Consider the following 24,817-nt stretch of genomic DNA (forward strand, 5'->3'; position numbering starts at 1 on the left):
TTTTTTTTATCAGCGACCAAAAGTTGCGAACTTTATCGTCGATGTTGTCTACTAAATCCTTTCAGCAAAAATATGGCAATATCGCAAAATGTTTAAGTATGACACATAGAATGGATCTGCTATCCCCGTTTAAATAAGAACATTTCATTTCAGTAGGCCTTTAAAGCATTTATCGGACATCTCTATTTTTTATACTTCTCTTTTGTTGAGAATAATTGTTGTCCATTCTTGGGCAGCAGGTTAATTTTAGCTGTTTGAAAATGCACCAAATCATTGGATTTCAATATTTCTTTGGAATATACAATCATTTTTGGGAGTCTGCTTCGTTAACGCAGTAGGTTTACATGTAAATGAATGCCAACACACTATAAGACCGCACAAGGTCATTAAAGTAGAGCTCACATGCATCACACGGCAGCCATTTTAGGTGTACCACTGCTGCCTCCAGGAAGCTCAGACAAGCATCCTTCTCCACTCCGTGCAGGACCAGGGACGGCGTGCCACTGCGCATGCGCGCGGAAGAAAGCGCGTGGAGAGGACACCTACCTCTCTTATGTGTCCCTCCCCTCCCTCCCCCTCGCATCCGCAGCAGGGACTGGCCAATAAAAGACGGCAAACACGTAAGCGTCGACGGAGGATGCTCAGTGTGAAGCGGCGTCGTCTCGTCTCTCAGCACCGCTCGCGTCTCCCCAGCCACCGAGTGCAGCCCGGGCCCGAACCCCGTCTGAACACCGGCTCTCATTCATCCTAGCCGCGACACAGCACCCGGGGAGGTGAGGAGGTCGGGGGGCGGCGGCCAAAATCGTAGCAAGTCGGGGATCTGTACTAGGAAGGTCATCGCCTCAAGATGTTGGATCCGTCGTCCAGCGAGGAGGAGTCCGACGGGATGGTGGAGGAGGAGAGCAAGGAGGTGATGGCGCCCCAGGCCGGATCCCGCATCTCCCAGAGCAGGACCAGCGAGAGCTCGGGCGGACTGGCGCCGAGCAGCAGCGGCCGCAGCAGCGCCCGCCCGACCAGCCCCAGCCCGTCGGCCGCCAGCGAGGAGAAGGACGACCTGGAGAAGCTGCAGAGGGAGGAAGAGGAGCGCAAGAAGAAGCTGCAGCTGTATGTGTTCGTCATGCGGTGCGTGGCGTATCCCTTCAACGCCAAGCAGCCCACGGACATGGCGAGGCGGCAGCAGAAGGTAAGCGGCGCGCTCCTCTTCCTCCTTCTCCATTCCCGTCAAGCACATGCTCCTTTCACGTCGCAGATGCTGTCATTGATGACCTACATAGGATGTGGGGGGGAGGGCTGCGCTTGTAGTAGCAGGGAATTCAACTCGCCTGCAGTTTGTTGGTGAGAAAAAGAAGTATGGAAGGTGAAGGACACTTGGTGCATGCACAAAGCTCCCGAGTGGGATCAATTGTGCACAGGGCGTGCAAAAGGTTGGATACATGACATCATTGCCTTAACATACAATAACACCATACAATCTCTAATAATAATTCAATGCATGAGTCTTTCCTCTTCCTCCGTATGGCCCTCCCAAGGTGACTTTTAGGCTCAGTTCTTTTAATAACAGATCTCTTCGGAAAGTAATCTCAGGACAGCATGTCAATAATATGCACTTTCACGCAAAATGTTCGACCTGAAACACTATTGATATCGTATAAAATGACCTGACAATTCCAGGATGCCGCGTCAGGTCAGGACGTCCTTACTGTATCCTGTCCAAAGTCGACACGGCGTTGAAAGAAATAGTGTACAAAAAGGCACATTTCAAAGCGTTTATTTCATATTTATTGTGTCCTCTTGCAACATGACTGGCTTTTATTTCACCTGCATTCTCTCTCCAGACAACATACTGTAAGTCTGCATTTTCTGCTGACTCATGCACAAGTGCATGTGGGAGGCATAAAACACCACAATTCCACTTATTTGTTTTGTTTGTAGTGCTGTTTGGCGGGGGTTGGCGACATGCTTAGCAAAGCACTTTAAAAAAAATCTGGCAACCACATTTAGGCTGGCGGCTGAGCCAATACTCGGACAATTAGCCCAAAAGGCAATGAAACTAGAGCAGAAAGTCTGTCAATACAATTTTATTTGGACTACATTGTAACAAAAATAAATGGCATTTTGTGAACATGCAAGAGAAAAAAATATCTTAAAAGTAATTTCAGCGCAATTCAATAAATAGTAAAAGAACGTTATTTCTTTTGGCAGTGTTACAAATTATGGAAAAAATAGCGCTGTTATGTTTGTGCACAAATGTCCACTGCAGAGGACGGCGGTCTTTAGAAAGCAATAGCACTTTTCTTTGTAATTTTGCCTATCATTCACAATCCAAAAGTAAGACAAGCACACGTTTTTATTTTTTTATGCATTCTGACATGCGATCAAAATTCTGCTAACAATGGAGCTAATGGGGAGTAGCTCTATTCTGTCTATATAGCGCTTAAAAAACATCCAAACATTAATTTCACAAATGCATCACAACATTCGCTTTTTCTTTTGACAGCATCACTGATTGTTACTCACTGCAGATTTCATGAGAGTCAACAAACATAATAAAACATCACTTCCTGTACAATGTCTGCTGTCACTGGAATGGCGACTGTTGGCAGCCGAGGTTGTCGTTCTGGCTTGTGCAGCCCTTTGAGACACTTGTGATCAAGGGCTAAATGAATAAACTTTGATTGATTGATTGAAATATTCCCGTTCAGATGAAGAATGACTCATAATACTCGCGAAGAAAAAAGGGGGTGGAACCAAGCGTTTTTTCAGTTCTAAATTGAATGCCAAAGTTGACGAATTTGTTATTATGTCCTCATCCTTCTACTATCCAGGTGAGAGACATAAATTATGATCTAGAATAAACTTTCACCAGCTCTGAGGCAAGAAAGCAGCTCTGTCATGGATAAAGTGATCCATGACAAGGATGCAGAGATAGCAGACGGCTTGCAAGTAAAACTCATTTAATAGTCCAGGAAGAAGGGAACAAACAAAAACAGCACACTAAGCATCAGTCTCAAAAGTACAATGATCCGGCACTGAAGGAGGGACCCAGATGGAACTAAATATAACTAATTAAATGAGAATCAGGTGTGCTGACAAGACATGGAACAGAAAGTAAAGGTGCTTCAAAACACAGAGACCAAACAGGAAATACTGACAAAACAAGAGCACCAGGACAGGAAGAGATTCTAAACACAGGAAGTAGAAACTAGAAAATAACACTGGACAGGAATTAAAACACAGGAAAACCCAAACATGACCAAATTGTCAGTAGCAAGCCTGACAAGCTCACTAGCGCATGAAGTCAATGTAGCGGCAACAAGCTAGTTAGCTCTCCGTGACAATGTGCCACTAAAAATAGTTTGGCTGCATTAGCGCTTCTAATAATAATATCACTAATACTTGGTTAATATTCAGGTCACAAAATGTAAATGGATTATTGTTGGCGGTTTTGAAGGGTTATTCAGAGGGCTTTATGGGTGGAATAGAAGACCTCCCATTGACTCCATTGTAAGCAGACTTTTATTTATGTTTATTTAATTAAAATGCATAAAAAAATACATCTGTCTTGTTGTCTCTCATAAAGATTGTGAGCAATAGAAACAATTCCATAAAAAATGCAGTTTCCCTTTAAATAGTCATTTATTTAGCACATTTCCAATCTACATTTATTAGCTATTACGGATTACTCACATTTATGTGACAAATCTTTTTTTAATGAAAAATCAAAGCCAAAGCAAAACATATGGAGCGGCTCTACTGTAATCCGTTATTAGAGTCTCTTGCAGCAGCCAGTGATGGACTATCACAGAGAAACAGGCAGGGGTTCAAAGTACTGCTGCGTCTTCCGCGGGCTGCTGTAACCTTGTGAAAGGGCAACGCTAAACTGGAGGGAAACTGCGCTTCCCTTTTAAAGGCTGACAGAAATATGAATACATTTTGTTGTTCGATTCTTGTTCATTGCCCAGCGACCCACAATTTACACAAAAGGATATGTTGGGTACTAATGTTACAGGCTATTGTATAGATAGATATACTGCACAGTAACTTGGGCGATATAACCAAAAAGTAACATCTCAGATTTTTCCCCCAAAATATACAGTAGTCTTAAATTGTTTTATATATTGTTGATATATTGTATATTTTTATTATATATTCTAAATGTATTACATTTAATTATACATAATATTAATAATATGCTCCTCCTTTGACTACTGACATGCAGTATTGCGTCAGTTCCGTTTTTTCGATGTAGTGCGCACAGCATGAATATACGTATATATATATAGAGGACTAGATTTGTGAGAACTGTAGTAGCCTGCTCACTGAAAAAAACTAATAAATGTCCCCACTCGGCGAGCAGGCATCCTTGATTCAATTATTGTGCCTTATAAAACCACAGAATGTTCAGACACTTTTCCCCCAGTCGCATTAAAACTTGCGGCTCAAAGATGTGTGCCGTCTCTCTGCTTCCTCGTATCTACGTATGTCTGACAGACGTGTTGCAGAACTGTGTGAATATTATTGTCCCTCCCGATTTATTAATCTATATCAGGGGTGTCAAACGTACGGTCCGTGGGCCGAACAGGTTTTATCTGGCCCGCGTGATGAGTTTGCCAAGTATTAAAAAGAGCTGCATTTTTTTTGAACGAAGGAAACTGCTGTTGTAAATGTGTCCACTGGATGTCACAATACCAATTCTGTTAGAACTAGCAAGAGGTACAAAGTAAAGCGTGGCTGCGGCTCTTCTCCCTCGACCCAAATTAAACCTAAAACCTGCCGTTTTACTTCTGTTTCGAACACATCGTTATTTGGCACTCTTACTCCCCTATAATGTCCAGTGTTTCCCACACATTCATTTATTTGTGGCGGCCCGCCACGAAAGAATTACGTCCGCCACAAATAAAAATAAATAAATAAATAAATAAAAATAAAATATTATTATTATTATTTTTTTCAATTTATTTATTTTTGTCCTGTCCAGCTTCTCAGGCAAATCATATAGTTGATGTAGATGCCCATATAGGCTGTTCAGATTTACTTTACAAAAGAGAAGTGTAGGATACTTCTCTTGTTGCCTTATTTGTATTTGACCACTACTGTTTTCTGTTTATTTGTTACTGACTGTGGCAGGACACCTCTCCCTCTGTTTCACCTTATGTTGCTGGTAAATAATATGGTTGTAGTAGTAGGCTAAAGTTAAATTATTTAGGATGCACTAATTAAAGGGGCAGAGCTTTAAGAGACATTTTAGCTTTTATATTTTATAAGATATATTTTTTGTAAGAACCACAATTAATAAATATATTTCAGTGAATAACTTATTGTTCAAATCTGTATATAAATATGAACATAAATTGTTGTAATTATATTGTAAAATGGATGGATGGATGGATGGATGGACGTTTAAAACAAAACTGTTATTTTTAATTAGTAAGTATACATTTTTTGAGCCTTTTTAGAGAAAATCATATCATTGTAGTAAATTATGCAAATTACTCGATGATGTCATGGTGACCACGCCCATAGCCACGCCCATAGCCACGCCCCCACCGCCACAGGCATCTTGGCAGTTTATGGGAAACACTGATGTCTCTGACAAAAATGATAAAACTTAACCCTTTCGAATAGTTTTTACCTCCGTTTCTTACGATTTGTTGGGTGAGCACTGGATTGATACTTGGACATGACGAATGAGGTATTTGATACGTCAAAGAGTTTACATGTCATGTTTTTTGTTCAATCGCAGCAAGACTGTGACTTACATTCGTAGATACACTGCGACAAAGTCTTAGCTCATTGTGTTTTTGAAACTGCATCAATTTCCTCAGAATTTTCAACAAACTTGAAATGTTTTGTGTTGTGTCTGTTTTCATAATGTGTTTGTTCTATTTTTGGCCAAAGTAAAACAAAGAAAACAACCTGGAGTTGTCTTTATTTTCAAGTTATCATGTCATGATTTTACCAGTCTGGGAATAGATTTTCCTCAATGTGGCCCTTGAGCTAAAATGAGTTTGACACCACTGATCTATATGCTAATTTCCTCTTCTTAGTTGGTTATTTTCTGCTGTAACGCGACTCCAATTAGCTTTCTGTAAAAAAAATTTTGTTCACTACTTCACATTCAAGCTAGCTTAGCGCTGTGGCTCCTCCCTCCTCTGTGTGTTCGCGCTAACCAAGCAAACACATGACGTTAAAAGAATGTTAGCTAATGTTTCTCCCATGGTTAGTTAGAACCAAACCTAGAACTATAATACTGGGCAATATACCAGTATTATAGTTTATACCGGTATATTTTAGAAAGCGGTATATATTTGATACCATACCGACATACTGGTATCTATTGATGTGTCTGTGTTATGGACATTTGGTCTTCTCTGTCCTTGACGGCCAAAGCACAGGTCATTTCCTTTGGCTCAACCCCGCTCCTTGCGTGTTTACGTAGGCTTCTCCGATGCACAACTACGCAAAACAACAAACTTTTCAAAAAAATATGGCGCCCCCACGCCAAGTTCTCGACTCTTGAGTATTACAATGCTTTGGTCAGCGACTGCATTTGGCTTTTGGTGAGTGACTACAGGTTTATTTACACATACACCAATTTGCTTGAGAATGTATCTCTCTCCTTGTAGCGTCTTTATCACTAATATAATCTGTTGACGTGTGCAGCTGAGATAGGTTCCAGCACCCCCCGCGACCCCGAAAGGGACAAGCGGTAGAAAATGGATGGATGTTAGCTTAGCACAGCAGCTAGCGATAAATACTCTCTGCTGCTCGCTCGGTGTGTCAATTGTTTAGCTACTCCTCGGCCTGAAAGTACCTCTCCCCATAGCCCGTGCTGATTAAGCTACTGTAGTATAGCAGCTGGGTGGCTGAAAAGTAGTTTCAAACTTAACAGCCTGCGGCTTTCACCGCAGTGAGTGTTTAGAAACTCCATCTATTCCCGCACATAAGCATGCGAGGCTATAAACCTAACATTGTTGAACTAAATTAATGAAAACTGCTTTGACATAGTAACGACTAACTAATTACTTTATAAGAATAAGCAACACATGACTACTTACATAAAACACTGAGGCAATCTTAAGCACTTTTCACATTTTTTTAAAGATACCGGTATATACCAGTGGTGTGCCGTCAGGGCCAGCAAGGCCTTCTCTGCTGGCCTAACATAACCAGAAATCATGATCATAATTAAAGATAAAAGTATTTTTTAATTTACTTTACCTAAATATCAAAAATTATTAGAGATAACAATACAATGCGAGCCGTTTGTTTGCGAGCCATCCATCCATCCATCAATTTTCTACCGCTTTTTCCTTTCGGGGTCGCGGGAGATGCTGGAGCCTATCTCAGCTGCATTCGGGAGGTAGGCGGTGTACACCCTGGACAAGTCGCCACCTCATCGCAAGGCCAACACAGATAGACAGACAACACTCACATTCACACACTAGGGGCCAATTTAGTGTTGCCAATCAACCTATCCCCAGGTGCATGTCTTTGGAGGTGGGAGGAAGCCGGAGTACCCGGAGGGAACCCACGCAGTCACATCACGGGGAGAACATGAAAACTCCGCACAGAAAGATCCCGGGCACCCAGGACCTTCGTATTGTGAGGCACACGCACTAACCCCTGTTCCACCGTGCTGCCCCTGTTTGCGGGCCATTTTAATAAAACTTGCCAAGGCATGTTGTAAAGCTTGTTATCGCAGCGTGCTATAAATAGTTTGTCTGCATTAGCGCTTATAATATCAATATCACTAATACTAGGTTAATATTCAAGTCACGAAATGTAAATGGAATATTGTTAGCGCTTTTTGAATGGTTATTTTTTTGGATTTTATGGGCGGAATAGAGGACCTCCCATTGGTAACAAGTCAGTCTTTTGAAGGGCTCTGTGAAAGGAACAGCTCCTCAAGATCTGGCTCCCTTCAAAGAGCCATAAAACCCATCTGTAATCTCTGCTAAGGAAATAAGGGGAAGGGCGGAAGCTACAGAAGCTTCTGAGGGCAAAAGCAAGAAGAGAACAACATAGCTTTTTGATTTTTTTCAAATCTTCTGCAACAAAAAACTTGAATTCAACGATAAAATCTATTTATCTCCCCGGCTTAACTGCACTGCTAATTGAGGTGGTTTGTGTTTGATTACTGCCCCTTTTTTTTTATTAATTATCATCCCCACGCCCAGTAGAATTGAATTGAATGCAGTACAACAAAATACTGTATATATTTTACTGTATTATAGGCTTTGGTGGAATTAGATTTAGAGATTGCATTCAAAGTAAAGGCCATACTTTGGTCTATAACTTAAAAGTAATATTTATCCATTGAATTTCTATCCTTGCGAAAATAGCGATGAGCGGTAAAGGAGGAGGAGAGAGCTATGCGAATGCAGCCTTTGTAGTAGTATTTTGCTACGTGTTTTTCATTGAAATTAGGCGTGTTCATCTTCTTTATCAAAGTGCTAACATTCACAACTTGATTTTGTCATGCGCAAAATAACATGATTTGCTTCTTATGTTGCTTTCCATTGCTTCTATTTCTCTGCTCTTATGGTGTTACATCTGTTTTCTGTTTTGTGTTAAATCTCTTCCCTTTATTACTGTCTGCGGAGGCTGCTGTTTGTAATCACTAAATAGGAGCAGATATTATTATAGAGGTTTATTTGAAATAGGGACAGATACAAAAACATAGACATCTGAAACAGTTATCCGATGCATGCATCACAGTGTTTGTAGCCAAAGCTAATTTACAACACTTGTCCCCAACAACAACAACACAGATCCAACATCATTAAAATAGGAAAATAAAAAATAGAATGAGTTGATAATAATGATTATAGTAATAACACAGACAAAGTGCAAACTAGATAAAAGCCAATAATAATAATAATAATAATAATAACACAGACAAAGTGCAGACTAGATAAAAACCAATTAGTAAAAATGAGTAAAAACTAAACATGGGAACACGATTGTTGCTCAACTAGCCATCATTTTGTTTGTTTTTTGAAAGTGACAAGTGCAGGTATGCTTTTCAAAGTGTCCGCTAAAGAATTCCATAGTTGTGGTCCTTTTATTGAAAAGGCAGTCTGGGCAAAAGATGTTCTACGGAATGGAACACAACAGTTGCCTTTTGACACTGCTCGGGTGGTAGATCTGGTACCACTTTGCAGTCTTGTAATTGCCTTGCAGAGCAATTGGGGAGCAGAGTTATGCAAGCATTTAAAAACCAGTTTGACTGTGTGTAACAAAATAAAATTGGTAAAACTTAAAATATTGTATTTGGTTAAAATTTGGCAATGATGATATCGTATATTCTTCTTGTCTAGAACTTTCAAGGTGCGGTTATAAAGACACTCAATGGTCTTGATTGATGACTGGTGTGCCTGGGACCATGTGGTTAAGCCATAAGATATGTGTGACAGAATCATTGCATTCATAAAAGTAAAAGCACAGCTAAGAGTTAAGCAGTGTCTTATAATCTTAAAACAGCCTAGGTTTGCCTTCAGGGTTTTACACATCTTCTTATTGTGACTTTTAAAATTCAGCTGATAGTCTATGATTATGCCCAAATATTTGACTTCAGGTACTTGTTCAATGACCTCCTCATTAATTTTTATATTCAGGTTTGTTTGAGGTAGCTTTTTTATGGAGAAGCAGACATAGTTAGTCTTTTTAGTGTTTAGGGTTAAACAGGATGACTCCAGCCAAGATGCTATTTTGTCTAATTGAGCATTTAACTTCTCAGCAACTAGAGTACAGGTCTTACCTGATGTATATACGACTGTGTCATCCGCATACATCTGTAAATCTATATCTGTGCATACATCTGGTAGGTCATTGATGTATAGACAAATTGGAATCTGATCCTTTCAAATGTGACTTCAGTCTAAACGCAGTCCGACCTGTATGTGACCTGAATGTGATTTTTTTCGTCAGCTTTGGGCGAGCTACGTAACTCGTGTGCGCCGTAAAGAGGGAGTCGCCAGCAGAAATGGATATTTCATCACAACACCCGGTTTTGGTTTCTACTGAAGACGACTGAATTTTCGGTGCATCACTTGTCAATAGTGCGCAAATAATAGGTTATATGTAATATATAGGGTTGGGTATCGTTTGAATTCGAACGATTCCGATTCTGATTCCGATTCTTTGTTTCGATTCCGATTCCTGACGATTCTCGATTCCGATTCTTTTAAGAGGCAAGGTCAAAAAAAAGTTTAGGATATTTTAAATGAGCTAGCTAATCTACAGTCTTTCTGAATGAAATAGTCTGACATTCTCAATCAATTTTAATTCTATTAACTTTTTATGAACTTTACTATAAATTCCTCACAGGGCTGTTTTCAACTAGAATATAAATATCAAATCTATGAACTTGAATATAAATATTATAAATGATGAATACATTTTCCCAGGGGTACACTTTCCTCAAGAGAGCTTTATTTTTGAAAACTTCATGAAAACACATTTACACATAAGTGTATGATGCTGCAGGAAACCTCATGAAAACACATTTACACATAAGTGTATGATGCTGCAGGAAACCTCATGAAAACACATTTACACACACAAGTGTATGATGCTGCAGGTACTTAAAAATGTTACCGTGCTCCCACTGATGGGCTAACCTGGTGCAGAAAAGCAAATAAACAATAAGAAACAACTTGCAAAACCCAGTCCAGATTAGCAGCAGGTACAGTATAAAATCAGAGACAGTTCTTGTTTAGGAAAATGACCATATCCGCCTTCTCAGGCAGGATGCGTGAGCGTTCTGGACAGATAGTGTCTCCTGCTGTGGAAAATACACGTTCGCTGGGTGTGGAAGAAGCTTGAACGCATGAATAGGAGAAAGCGAGATCTGACAGCAAAGGATAAGTCTTTTGTTGGTTCCACCGGACCACCACCATGCAGCAGGGTCGTCAGACATAAGTATCGGTGGAATGTCCTGGTACATCTGCAGCTCTCTCTCCACTCGTTTCTTGATGGACATGGAGCTCTGTTATTTCGCGGTTATTTAATTTTTTTTTGTAAAGTAAAGCCACACTTTCGACCGCCGACGCCCACTATCCATGCTTGAGCTTGACTGACTCGCTCGGCTATGCTAACACTTCCGGCGGTGGGCGCTTCTTCGTTGGTGTTCAGCGGCTTCTTCTTCCGGTTCGGCGGACATATTTTTTTCCGGTCGGCGGACTGGGTATCGAAAATAGGAATCAAAATGTAAACTTTTGAACGATTCCGGGAGAATTGGAAAGTTAGTCCCGGTTCCAATCGATACTCAATCCAATCCAATCCACTTTATTTATATAGCACATTTACACAACAAGAATGTTTCCAAAGTGCTGCACAGCCATGTTAAAAACAATATTAAAAACGATATTAAAAATAATATTAAAAACAATATTATGCTACAACAATGACTGAATAAAAACAAAGAATAAATGAATAGAAAACCAAAACAGAGACAATATAAAAAATAAATATGATTAAAAACGATTTTAAAGGGTAAAACCAATTAAAACAGTAAAATAGACATCAAAATTTATAACCCTAACCCTAATCACACAGGACAACAGAGGACAGAAGACCACACAACTCACGTAGTGTTAAAAGCCAAAGAATAAAAGTGGGTCTTAAGACGAGTCTTAAAACTCTCCACTGTGGGAGCAGTTTGAACATGGAGGGGCAGAGTGTTCCAGAGTTTAGGGCCGACCACAGAGAAGGCCCTGTCTCCCCTGGTTTTAAGTCTCGTCCTGGGCACCACGAGCTGGAGCTGGCTCTCGGACCTCAGAGCGCGCGCAGGTGTGTAAATTTGGATGAGGTCCGAGATATACTGAGGTGCCAGTCCATGTAAAGCTTTAAAAACAAACAGCAAGGATTTAAAATCAATTCTAAAATGAACAGGGAGCCAGTGCAAACTCCGAAGAATTGGGGTTATATGCTCACGTTTCCTGGCCCCTGTTAAAAGTCGTGCTGCTGCGTTCTGGACTAACTGCAACCGGGAGAGAGCTTTTTGGCTAATTCCAGCATAAAGTGCATTGCAGTAGTCCAGGCGACTTGAAAAAAAAAGCATGCACGACTTGTTCAAAAAGGTTAAAAGATAAAAATGGTTTTACCTTTGCTAAAAGACGAAGATGATAAAAACACGATTTTAAAACGCCATTGACTTGTTTGTCAAATTTAAAATCGCTGTCTATAGTGATGCCAAGGCTGGTGACTTTGGGACGCACATGATTTTGCAATGGTCCCAAGTCAGTGAGGGCCGGACCAAAAACTGAAATTTCCGTTTTTCCCTCATTCATTATTAAAAAATTCTGGGCTAACCAAGCCTTGACATCACATAGACAGTTGAGAAGGGGCGTCAGGGGGCCGTGGCCTTTTGAAATTGGCATATACATTTGGCAGTCATCTGCATAAAAGTGATAAGACACTCCATGTTTCTTAAAAATCTCTCCAAGAGGGAGAATGTACAAGGAAAACAGGATGGGGCCTAGAATGGATCCCTGGGGGACACCACAGTAAAGCGGAGCAGAAGAAGAGGTGGCGTCCCCCAGCCTGACAGAGAAGGACCTCTCTGACAGGTAGGATCTGAACCACTCTAATGCAGTCCCCCTGACACCCACACAGTCTCTCAGGCGGTCTAAAAGAATTGTGTGGTCGACTGTGTCAAAGGCAGCTGTAATATCTAAAAGCACTAAAATGGCAGAGCTACCAGAATCAGACATTAAAAGCAAGTCATTAAAAACCTTTAAAAGTGCAGATTCAGTACTGTGCAAAGCCTTGTATCCAGACTGAAATTGATCTAAAGTGCTATTTTCATCTAAAATAGGCTGCAGTTGCGCTAAAACACATTTCTCCAGAATTTTTGACACAAAATGTAATTTGGAAATGTGCCGATAATTTGACAAACATGTCGGATCTAGACCTGTTTTTTTTATCAAAGGCTCGACAACAGCTCTTTTACAAAAAGAGGGGACACAGCCAGAAATCAAGCTGCTGTTGATGATGTCCCTAACAGACAAGTCAATAGTGTCCCAGATTTCTTTAAAAAAGCGAGGGGGGACTGGGTCTGTGGGACAGGACGAGGGTTTCAGTTTGTGGACTATTCCTGTAAGCTCAGGCATGGACACAGGCTCAAAGTGACTAAACACAGCCGAGCACTGAGTGGCCACATTAAAACTCAATGGAGAGCGAGAAAGATTTGCCCGAATAAAAGCAACCTTATCGTTAAAAAAGGAGAGAAATTTTTCACAAGTTTCACTTATCATCTCCAGTAAAGTGGCTGGATTCGGATTAAGAACATAACTAATAGTATTAAAAAGAACACGTGGCTTCCTGATACTATTTAAAATTAAGTCTGACAGATATTTTGTTTTCTCAGCTTTAACCACACTTTGATAGTTCTGACAGTTTTCTTTTAAAATTTGATAAGAAACTTCCAAGTGATCCCCTTTCCACTTGCGCTCCGCCCTTCGCCAATCACGCCGAGCTATGCGTGTGGTTTCATTGAGCCAAGGCTCCTGTTTTGGCTTTGGACGTATAGCTTTGAGGGGCGCTATACTATCCAGAACCTCAGAACATGTAGAAAGAAAAGAGCACATCAATTGTTCAGTGTCTGCAGAGTGTGATATACTCTGCATGGAGACAGTGAATAAAGGGGAGAAGGTGGCTGCGGTGTCAGACCTAATAACACGCCCATGACCCACGGCAAGTGGTTTCACATCAGGGTCCAAACTTAAATTAAACATAACAGGACTGTGATCAGAAAACACAGCATCACCAACAACGACATTGTCAACATTAAAACCATGAGACAATACGAGGTGTAGTGTATGCCCACGTTCATGTGTGGAACCAGACACAGACTGTATAAAATTAAAAGAGTCAATGACATTCAGGAAGCTCCTGGATAGAGGTTCGTCTGGGCAGCAGATGTGAATATTAAAGTCACCAACAATGAGAACACGATCATATTTGGGCAGAATTTCGGCCAGAAATTCAGAAAAATCATTTATGAAGTCTTTGTGGTACTTGGGTGGTCGATAAACTACAGCACACAGGACGACATCAGAAAGACCCAGCTCAAACATGAATAGTTCGAAGCTTGAAAAGGAGGATTGCAGGCGGATCTGACGGCATTTAAAGTCATTTTTAAAAACGACTGCTAATCCTCCTCCTTTTCGGCCAGACGACCGCGGAGAATTATAATACGAGCACTCCGGTGATAAAAGTCCATTTAGATGAGCGAACTCACCAGTTCTCAGCCAAGTCTCCGTCACACAGAGGAAGTCCAGTCCGCGGGAGACGAATAAATCCTTCAGGATAAATGTTTTGTTTGTCAAGGATCTTGCGTTAACAAGACCGAACTTAACGGGGGCCGGCGCGTCCAAGGCCGGTGCTGATCCGGGTGGGGCCCGACACAGAGCCCGCAGGTGGCGGGAATTCACTCCGCAACTCCGGGGGCGGGGACAGCAGGAGCGCGGCGGGGGAGCTTCCTCCTGCAGGCCGACGACAGGAACAATCCAGGACCCGGCGGGATCCAGCAAACGTGGGTGCAGGAAGAAACCAGGTACCGGTCCATACCTCCTTCGGGAAGCCACGGAAAGCCGGGCCAGGAGTGCCCTAACTTTTACCAGCTGGCCGCCACGTTTACTGCGGCGCCGATGACGCTTTCGCCTGGGGAGAGGAGCCAGAGGGCAAAAAAGGAAGGCAGGAATCCGGCCAGGTGAGAAAGCTGACTGGGACGTTGTAAAACTAACGTCGAAGTTGATCATATCCGTGTGAGAGGGACAAAGATCCAACAGCGTTTGGCGGTCATACACAAACAGTGAGTTGACAGGTACAACAAAAGACGCGAACAGCACAAAAACAAGCAAAGCTGACAGCGAGAGACGGCAAGCCTTAGCACATACTGGCGCCATCTTGGATGCTCCAGTATGTGCTAGGGTACTAGGGTTGGGTATCGATACTCGATACCCAACCCTAGTAATATATGAATATATAATTTGATTCAGAAGAAAATAGCGATTATTGAAAGACCGGAATTGACGCTGTGGCGCATTTGCTTTTATGTGAGTTGAAAAATAAAGCTCCCGTGGATCCACTCTGATGTTCGTGTCTCCTCTACTTTTAGTAGCGAATTCCTTCCGGTCAACTTCCTTTGTTTTCATTGTATCGAAGTGTGCATGGAAGTGACGTCGAGGCCACATTGGGACCACATTGGGGCCTGTGCGCGTTTACACTGGACTGATAAAAATCACATTTTACTTGCAGTGTAACAATCCGCTGGAAAAAATCAGATCTAAAAAAAAAAAACGATTTGGGCCACTTTGGTCTGCAGTGTAAATGTAGTCTTAGAGTCTTGTAAGATGACTGCAGATATGGTGCAAGCTCACTATAAAGAAAGGATAGCAAATTTGGGAGGTACTTTTGTGTACATCTTCATCTCCCTGCACTCATGACATTGTCAAGTGCTCTAAAAACCCCAAGAGCACCCTTCTGGCCTTCACAGTCAAATATCTTTGGACTTTTTGACGTTTTATTTCAATCAATCAATCAAAGTTTATTTATATAGCCCTTAATCACACGTGTCTCAAAGGGCTGCACAGGCCACAACGACATCCCCTCAGATCCCACATCAGGGCAGGAAAAAACTCAACCCAATGGGATACAATGAGAAACCTTGGAGGGGGCCGCAGATGTGGGGACACACCCCCTGGGCGACCGGTGCAATGGATGTTGAGTGGATCTAGTTAATAGTGTAAAAGTCCAGTCCATAGTGGGGGGGATCATCTTGAGTGGAGACAAGTCAGCAGCACAGAGACGTCCCCAACTGATGCACAGACGCGTGGTCCACCCCGGGTCCCGACTTTGAACAGCTAGCGCCTCATCTGTGGTCACCTAATAACCTCACCACGCCGGAGAGGGGGCAGGAGCAGAAAAGAGACGACAGATCAACTGGTCTAAAAGGGGGGTCTATTTAAAGGCTAGCCTATACAAATGAGTTTTAAGATGTCACGTGACTTCAAACTTGACACTTCAGGGTCGATTGCTTTAATGGGACTCATACAATACTAGCAAATTTTACATTTAATGAAACACGCTTCATAAAATTTTTACTTTATTTACTAGAACATTTTCAGCACCATAATCTATAATGACACTGTCAAATGCCAAAAGTGCTGATGGGGACATTCTTTCATTCATTCATTCATTATTATAAGCACAGTGGTTCCTTACTTTACCTTTCGGATGCATTCTGTTCTCCTGTTGCCTTTTTTCAATATTTATTTTTGTACTTTGTTTGGACTTGCATGAGCATGATTGAAGACTAGGGTTGGGTATCGAGTATCGAGTATCGATTGGAACCGGGACTAACTTTCCGATTCTCCCGGAATCGTTCAAAAGTTTAAATTTCGATTCCTATTTTCGATACCAAGTCCGCCGACCGGAAAAAAATATGTCCGCCGAACCGGAAGAAGAAGCGCTGAACACCAACGAAGAAGCGCCCACCGCCGGAAGTGTTAGCATAGCCGAGCGAGTCAGTCAAGCTCAAGCATGGATAGCGGGCGTCGGCGGTCGAAAGTGTGGCTTTACTTTACAAAAAAAAATGAAATAACCGCAAAATAACAGAGCTCCATGTCCATCAAGAAACGAGTGGAGAGAGAGCTGCAGATGTACCAGGACGTTCCACCGATACTTATGTCTGACGACCCTGCTGCATGGTGGTGGTCCGGTGGAACCAACAAAAGACTTATCCTTTGCTGCCATATCTCGCTTTCTCTATTTATGCGTTCAAGCTTCTTCCACACCCAGCGAACGTGTATTTTCCACAGCAGGAGACACTATCTGTCCAGAACGCTCACGCATCCTGCCTGAGAAGGCGGATATGGTCATTTTCCTAAACAAGAACTGTCTCTGATTTTATACTGTACCTGCTGCTAATCTGGACTGGGTTTTGCAAATTGTTTCTTATTGTTTATTTGCTTTTCTGCACCAGGTTAGCCCATCAGTGGGAGCACGGTAACATTTTTAAGTACTTGCAGCATCATACACTTGTGTGTGTAAATGTGTTTTCATGAGGTTTCCTGCAGCATCATACACTTATGTGTAAAGGTGTTTTCATGAGGTTTTCAAAAATAAAGCTCTCTTGAGGAAAGTGTACCCCTGGGAAAATGTATTCATAATTTATAATATATATATTCAAGTTCATAGATTTGATATTTATATTCTAGTTGAAAACAGCCCTGTGAGGAATTTATAGTAAAGTTCATAAAAAGTTAATAGAATTAAAATTGATGGAGAATGTTAGACTATTTCATTCAGAAAGACTGTAGGTTAGCTAGCTCATTTAAAATACCCTAAACTTTTTTTTGACCCTGCCTCTTAAAAGAATCGGAATCGAGAATCGTCAGGAATCGGAATCGAAACAAAGAATCGGAATCGGAATCGTTCGAATTCAAATGATACCCAACCCTATTGAAGACACATTTTTTCCTGCACATCATCTCTGTCTCTGAATCTTGGGGTCCAGCCCAAACAAATCATGACATCTTTGCCCCATACTGTTCCCTTGTCAGTTTTCAGTTGTATTGTATTTTATTGTAGACATAACTATGTTATAAAGCCATACTTGCCAACCCTCCCGAATTTTCCGGGAGACTCCGGAATTTCAGTGCCTCTCCCGAAAATCTCCCGGGACAACCATTCTCCCGAATTTCTCCCGATTTCCAGCCGGACTTAAGGCACGCCCCCTCCAGGTCCGTGCGGACCTGAGTGAGGACAGCCTGTCGTCACGTCCGCTTTTCCTTCATATAAACAGCCTGCCGGCCCAGTCACGTTATAATATCTACGGCTTTTGGCGAGTGCACAACTGCACACACAACAAGGAGGAGACAAAGCAGAAGAACGAAGAAGAGACAGTCATGGCGACGACGAGTGACAGAGAATAGACCGAGGATGGACAATTCAACCCTAAACACATTCCTTTCCTGCAAATTAAATTTCACAGATGCTGCCTGTAATAGACTGATCTAAGTTGTTTGTTGCCATCTCCTGGTAAATGTTGAGTATAGTGTTCTGTGGTTACTTTTTGGTTGGCCGACGGTTTACGTTGTATTGCGCACCCTGACGGCAAGTGTGGGAGTCGGTTGCATTGCATTGCACTTTCAAATACAACAATGAATAGAGGAGTGTTATGTGTGTGTATATGTGTAAATAAATGAACACTGAAATTCAAGTATTTCTTTTATTTATATGTATATATATATATATATATATATATATATATATATATATATATATATATATATATATATATATATATATATATATATATATATATATATATATAGCTAGAATTCACTGAAAGTCAAGTATTTATTTTATTTATATTAGGGATGTCCGATAATGGCTTTTTGCCGATATCCGATATTCCGATATTGTCCAACTCTTAATTACCGATATCAACCGATACTGATATCAACCGATACCGATATATACAGTCATGGAATTAACACATTATTATGCCTAATTTGGACAACCAAGTATGGTGAAGATAAGGTCTTTTTTTTAAAAAATTAATAAAACAAAATAAGATAAATAAATTAAAAACATTTTCTTGAATAAAAAAGAAAGTAAAACAATATAAAAACAGTTACATAGAAACTAGTAATTAATGAAAATTAGTAAAATTAACTGTTAAAGGTTAGTACTATCATGTGTGCTTACGGACTGTATCCCTTGCAGACTGTATTGATATATATTGATATATAATGTAGGAACCAGAATATTAATAAGAGAAAGAAACAACCCTTTTGTGTGAATGAGTGTAAATGGGGGAGGGAGGTTTTTTGGTTTGGTAGACTAATTGTAAATGTATCTTGTGTTTTTTAATAAAAAAATAAAAAAACTAAAACAAAATGTTACCGATAATAAAAAAACCGATACCGATATTATCGGACATCTCTAATTTATATATATATAAGAAATACTTGGATTTCAGTGAATTCTAGCTATAAATATACTCCTCCCCCTTAACCCCACCCCAATCTCCCGATTTCAGAGGTCTCAAGGTTGGCAAGTATGACAATAACCAATACAAGATTTGGATTAGTAATTCTGCTTTTACTGGGGTAATGACAGTACTTTAAGTTTAGACACTGACAAGCGTTTCTAACATTTTTAAAAGTAATTCAGTATGATACAGTGCAGTGCAAACTACAACTTTTATAAATAATAAACATATTGTTAAATGAATACCTCTCCTACAGTATTAATACAAAGTGAGCATTGCTAACTATAAACTATGTTGAAAGAGCAAACCAGACTTCAGGAGTGTTGTTTGTTTTGCCTTTCATCCAGACTCTCAGGTGAGACGTCTGCCAGTTAGCCTCTGTGTAGGTTTTTACACTTCCAGTTCCCAGGTGGCGGAGGTCCCATAGTTTGACACTCATTGAAACAATGACAGGTGTGAATGGATGTTAAAGGTGTTCTGGCGGAGATGACATGTTGTCCGTGGTGTCAGAGACCACATCAACTTGTTGACTGATGCTTCTTTCCACTAGTGACTGCTCTGTGGGACGTGACAAGTTGGATGCTAGGCAACAAGTCCTTATGGAAGCAATGGTTCAGACCTAAATCATTTTAGTTCATTGCATTGGAGCCCTATTCAATGCGCTCTGTAATTGTACTCTGCGTATTGATATGCTGTTCATACGCACATAATTTAGATTTTCCCAACTATTTATTCTGGTATATTACTCAAGAGCAGATTATTTGTGTTGTGCATGATTTCAGCCAGTGATGGGCAAGCTACTTGGAAATGTAGTAAGCTAAGCTACAAGTTACTCTTGATTAAATGTTGCCAGGATACCAGTGGCGTGCGGTGAGGTTAATGTCTGGTGAGGCACTGCATCATCACAGTCAGATTTACAAACATATGAACCCTAAATAGTATCTTATTCACCATGTGATTGGCAGCAGTTAACGGGTTATGTTTAAAAGCTCATACCAGCATTCTTTACACAACTGTAGCACACAAAAAAGCACATTTAATAAAAAAAACATTATTATGGTCTTACCTTTCTTGCTGGACATCCACACAGCCAGCCTTTGCGTGTGTACCACGCCGTTTGAAAAGAATGGGTCTTCTGTCCCGAAGTCAAAAGCAAACCTTTTAGCTCCGGCGTTGGTCTACCTTTAATTATTACCTCCTGCTTCGATTGAAAGTCCAGTTTAGAAAACTGTTTTATTTTACATATGTAATCCTCCGTGTTTTTAATAAGAGTCCAGGCGAGAGGAAATAAACAATCGCTTGCAAACTTTTTTTTTTTCTTTTTCTTCTGCGGCCGAGGAATAATCTCTGGGATCACTACCGCCCACTACCACCAAGAGGCCGGATTACTGCGAGCCTCAACCAGTACGTCTTTTGCAGCAGATTTATGAATGCTCAGCACAAGAAATACGTTACACACATACAGTTTTTGACAAAATACACTGTACGTTATATACCTCAGCTAACTAAACTATGCCATAGTTTAGTTAGCTGATATAATTCATATAGCAATACAGTCTCACTGCACAGCAGCTCAGCAGTTAGCCGAGTCATTGTGCACAATCCATGTTGAGGCACAAATCAGTGACGTGCCTCAACTGGCTGCTGATCACCGCACCGTCTCTTCTCAGTATTTGAACGGCAAATGTGAAAATAAAAATAAAAATAATCTAAAACTGGTGAAGTTAAATGGAAAATAACTTTAGTATAATCACTGGATACATATAACAATTTAATTAATTTTTTTTTCTTTTTACATTTTTTTTCTTTCCATGATGGCAGGTGAGGCCCCGCCTCCCCTGCCTCTAGTGACTGCACGCCACTGCAAGATACATGGGAAGCTATCCCAAGAGAATTGTAGCAAGCTGCACTACAAGCTACATGGCAAAAGTAGCTTGCTACATCAACACTACATATTGAATTCAAACTCTTCAGCTCCAAGGACCCCCATTTGAAAAGATACGCCAGGGACCCTCTTAAGAGAAGATTTACAGGTATTACAGCTCTAGCGGTGATTATCATTTTATTTTCAAGCACCCCCAGTTTGACATGCATTAAGCTACTGATCCCCCATTTAATGGCATTTTTATCCATGGGCCCACATATATAATATCAATGTTAATGTAACTGAGTGTACAAATGGAACCATTACTATTAACTAGCTGTCATTTAGCTGGGGACACATTCTATACCCCACTGTATGTATTTATATTAGTTTGCCTTTTCTTTGGCCCACCGCTATAATGGTATTCATTTTCTCGGTTTACTGTAAATAAAAACAGCAGCTTTGTTGGTATTGACAAAAAAGTACAATGATTTGTGTGTTGTTTGGAAGAGTTGATAATGGTTATGTGCAGTAAAACTTTTCATGAACTCCACTCGCCTTAATGTGTCTGCTTAAATTTGTGTTGGACATCATAAATGTCGAGAGCAGTTTGGATGTTGGTTTACAGAGTAAACAATTAAAAACAAAGGTTTTGGGCGTTGTTTTCTCTAAACGCATGAATGTGTCTAAGACTATGTTTACACTGCAGGCCAAAAAGGCACAAATCAGATTTTTCCAAAATCAGATTTTTTCCAGCTGGCTGTTTATACTGCAAGTAAAATGTGATCTTTATCAGACTCCAGTGTAAACACGCACAGGCCCCAATGTGGCCCCAATGTGGCCCCAATGTGGCCCCAATGTTGCCTCGACATCACTTGCATGCACAGTTCGATAAAGTGAGAATAAAGGAAATTAACTGGACTCTGTAAATGAACAAGGAAGTCGCTAATACGACTACAAAATAAAATAAAAGTCGCCACACCTTAAAAATGAGGGTTTTTTACGTGAAAATAAATTAACGTAATATAATGTATGAATGGATATATATAGTGTAATATATTTGGCAGGGTTCTAATCTTATTATGGCTTTTAAGTACAGGCAATACGGACATCAGCGTGGATCTACGTTAGCTTTATTTTTCAACTCACTTACGTTAACAACTTATGTAATGTACCTAACATGGAATCAAATACGCCACAGTCTCAGTTGCTATTTCTTCATAATCAAAATATATATTCATATATTACATATAGCCTATTATTTGTGCACTATTGACTTGTGATGCACCGAGAATTTGTCCGTCGGAAAAACACTTTGCTCACTTCCACTGGTGGGTAATGTCTTTCCCGGCGCACAAAAATGATGTAGCTCGCCCAAAGCTGATTAGTCACATACGGGTTGCATTCAGTTTGCATTGTTATTTAGACTGAAGTCACATTTGAAAAGATCAGATTCCAGTCGGATTTGGACTACCTACCGATGTGGCCTGAATCTGATGCGAAAAGATCAGATTTGAAGCACGTTGGAGCATTCAGACTGGCAAAAAATCTGATCCAATGTCACTTGAAGGCAAAATAATCAGATTTGGTGTGCAGTGTATACAGGGCCTAAATATGGGAAATAATTATTGTCGGTTTCCTGGACATCGTCTTCATCACTAAAGGAAAAATTTGCACAGAGAATCTCTCTGTCATCTTCAAGTATGTTCCTTTTTTTGTGAGTTGTCAGCTTTAAGTTTCTCTCTGTCTTTGACTCCCTCGTTGTCATGTGGCATGTGCATGTGTCTGTTATGATTTTGCTTCTTGGTATCGATGACCCGCCATGTCTTGCCTCTAATTGGCTAGTTTGTAATGTTTAGCCTTAACCTTAGCCAATCGTGACTCAACATTCTTATTCCAACCCAATCGTCATGGATTATCTCCGTATTTTTTCGTCCAACCCTTGAATTTGCAGCTCATTTTCCTTCTTTGTAGTTTGTAGCTTTGATGTAAGCTACCTCATTACATGGGTCTAAAAAAGCTAAGCTATGGGAATCGGTACTGGTTCAAAAAGTACTGGGAATAATAGTTAAGCTACATTGCGTCGCTACTTGTAGCGAGCTACAGTCCAAGACTTCAAGCCGATGGGCGGGTTGGGGACGGGGGGGGGGGGGGAGTTTACACCAACAAGCATACAAAGTAAAGATAGTAAAGATATAGAACAAACTAAGGCACACCAGCATTTCCAATCTGGCCCAAGGTATGTCCTAAGTTTTAAAAAAAAAAGAAGAAATAAAATAAATCATATATATATTTTAAAAACTATACTATCTAGCAGCTCAGGCAAATCATAATGTTGATGTATATGATGCACAGATTTATATATTTACAAAAGAGAAGTGTGGGGTACTTGTTGCATTATTTGTATTTGACTATTAAATGTTTGGATATGTTTCAGCATTTGTATGGCAAAACATATGGCTCTCATCAAATTGAACATGCAAGCATGTTCGGAATAAACCATATTTAGTGAAAAAAAGAAGACAGAAGGGAAATAGTGGGGACAAGAGGGAAACAACACAAAGAAAAATTCAAAAAAATTCTGTGTATACACACACACACACACACACACACACACACACACACACACACACACACACACACACACACACACACACACACACACACACACACACACACACACACACACACACACACACACACACACACACACACACACACACACACGTAGATAGCCCGCCCCCCGGCCAAATTCTTTTACCCTACGTGACATCCGAGCCAAAAAGTTTGGGGAACCCTGATATAGAAACTGAAATAAGTCAATATTTTAAAATAAAGTATATAACAAAACCTATCCATTTAATATGTGTCATGATGTTCTCAAAGAAAACAATTTAAATACTTGATACTACTAGCACATCAAATCTGGAGGAGAGAAAAACCTTTAAACAGCCGTATTTTGAAAATAAAACTTGTTTATACACAATGAAATGAATATCAATCAATCAATCAATCAGTGTTTATTTATATAGCCCTAAATCTCAAAAGTCTCAAAGGGCTGCACAAGCCACAACGACATCCTCGGCACAGAGCCCACACAAGGGACGTCGATGTGAATGACTATGAGAAACCTTGGAGAGGACCGCATATGTGGGTAACCCCCCCTCTAAGTACAGTCCCTAGTGGATCCACATAACAGTGAGAGTCTAGTCCATAGTGGGTCCAGCAGGAGACCATCCCGAGCGGACACAGGTCAGTAGCGCAGAGACATCCCCAACCGATGCACAGGCGAGCGGTCCACCCCGGGTCCCAACTCTGGACAGCCAGCACCTCATCTATGGTCACCGGAACCGGAATAACCCGGCAAAGGGGCAAAGGAGAAAAGAAAACAGCAGATCAACTGGTCTAAAAAAGGGGGGTCTATTTAATACAGAGTAAAAAATTATTATGTGTATGCTGTAGATAGCTGTCAATCACATGACTTGATCGAGTTTAACATCAATCTCATTCATTCAATTTATCCACCACAACATCGTTGTTAATACTTTATGTTGTGATCTAAGATTAAACGTCCATTCACAACAATTGAGACAACATCATTGACATGTAAACTAGCAATTAAAAAATAATACACTGCATAGGTTGTATTAACAGTAAATACTCCAAGCAGTTCACTAACATACTGTATGTATTTTATGTTGTATGTCTCTGATGATCAGAATAATCAGAACTTTCATTTAAACACATTAACATATTACCAACAACACCGAATATCAGTGGAAAGTTGTAGTAATCGGTTAGATTCGGAGCTTGAAAGCTACTAGCTCTAGCTTATTAGCATGGAGCATTTTCTTCTTCTATTTACATTCCAACACAGCTAAAGAAGCTAAATGACTTCAATCGCCCCCTAGTGTACAAGAGGCACACAGCGTATGGCCAAGAAT

At 40.6% G+C, this 24,817-nt stretch overlaps 1 protein-coding gene across 17 annotated transcripts in view; it reads left to right on the top strand.

The window, feature by feature from the left end:
• The first annotated feature begins 512 nt into the window (after positions 1-512).
• Positions 513-24,817, top strand: part of LOC133651013 (calcium-dependent secretion activator 1) — a 241,955-nt gene continuing 217,650 nt past the window's right edge. For 4 of the 17 annotated variants that reach the window (XM_062048876.1, XM_062048885.1, XM_062048904.1 and 1 more), the window contains exon 1: positions 517-1,183. In XM_062048876.1, the coding sequence (XP_061904860.1) occupies positions 848-1,183 (336 nt within the window). In that variant the 5' untranslated portion in view covers positions 517-847. Of the gene's footprint in view, positions 1,184-24,817 lie in introns of all 17 variants that reach the window. The other 13 variants (XM_062048890.1, XM_062048913.1, XM_062048897.1 and 10 more) reach the window with 7 other exon arrangements.

Source organism: Entelurus aequoreus, linkage group LG01 (assembly GCF_033978785.1).
Source record: "Entelurus aequoreus isolate RoL-2023_Sb linkage group LG01, RoL_Eaeq_v1.1, whole genome shotgun sequence".
NCBI lineage: Eukaryota > Metazoa > Chordata > Actinopteri > Syngnathiformes > Syngnathidae > Entelurus > Entelurus aequoreus.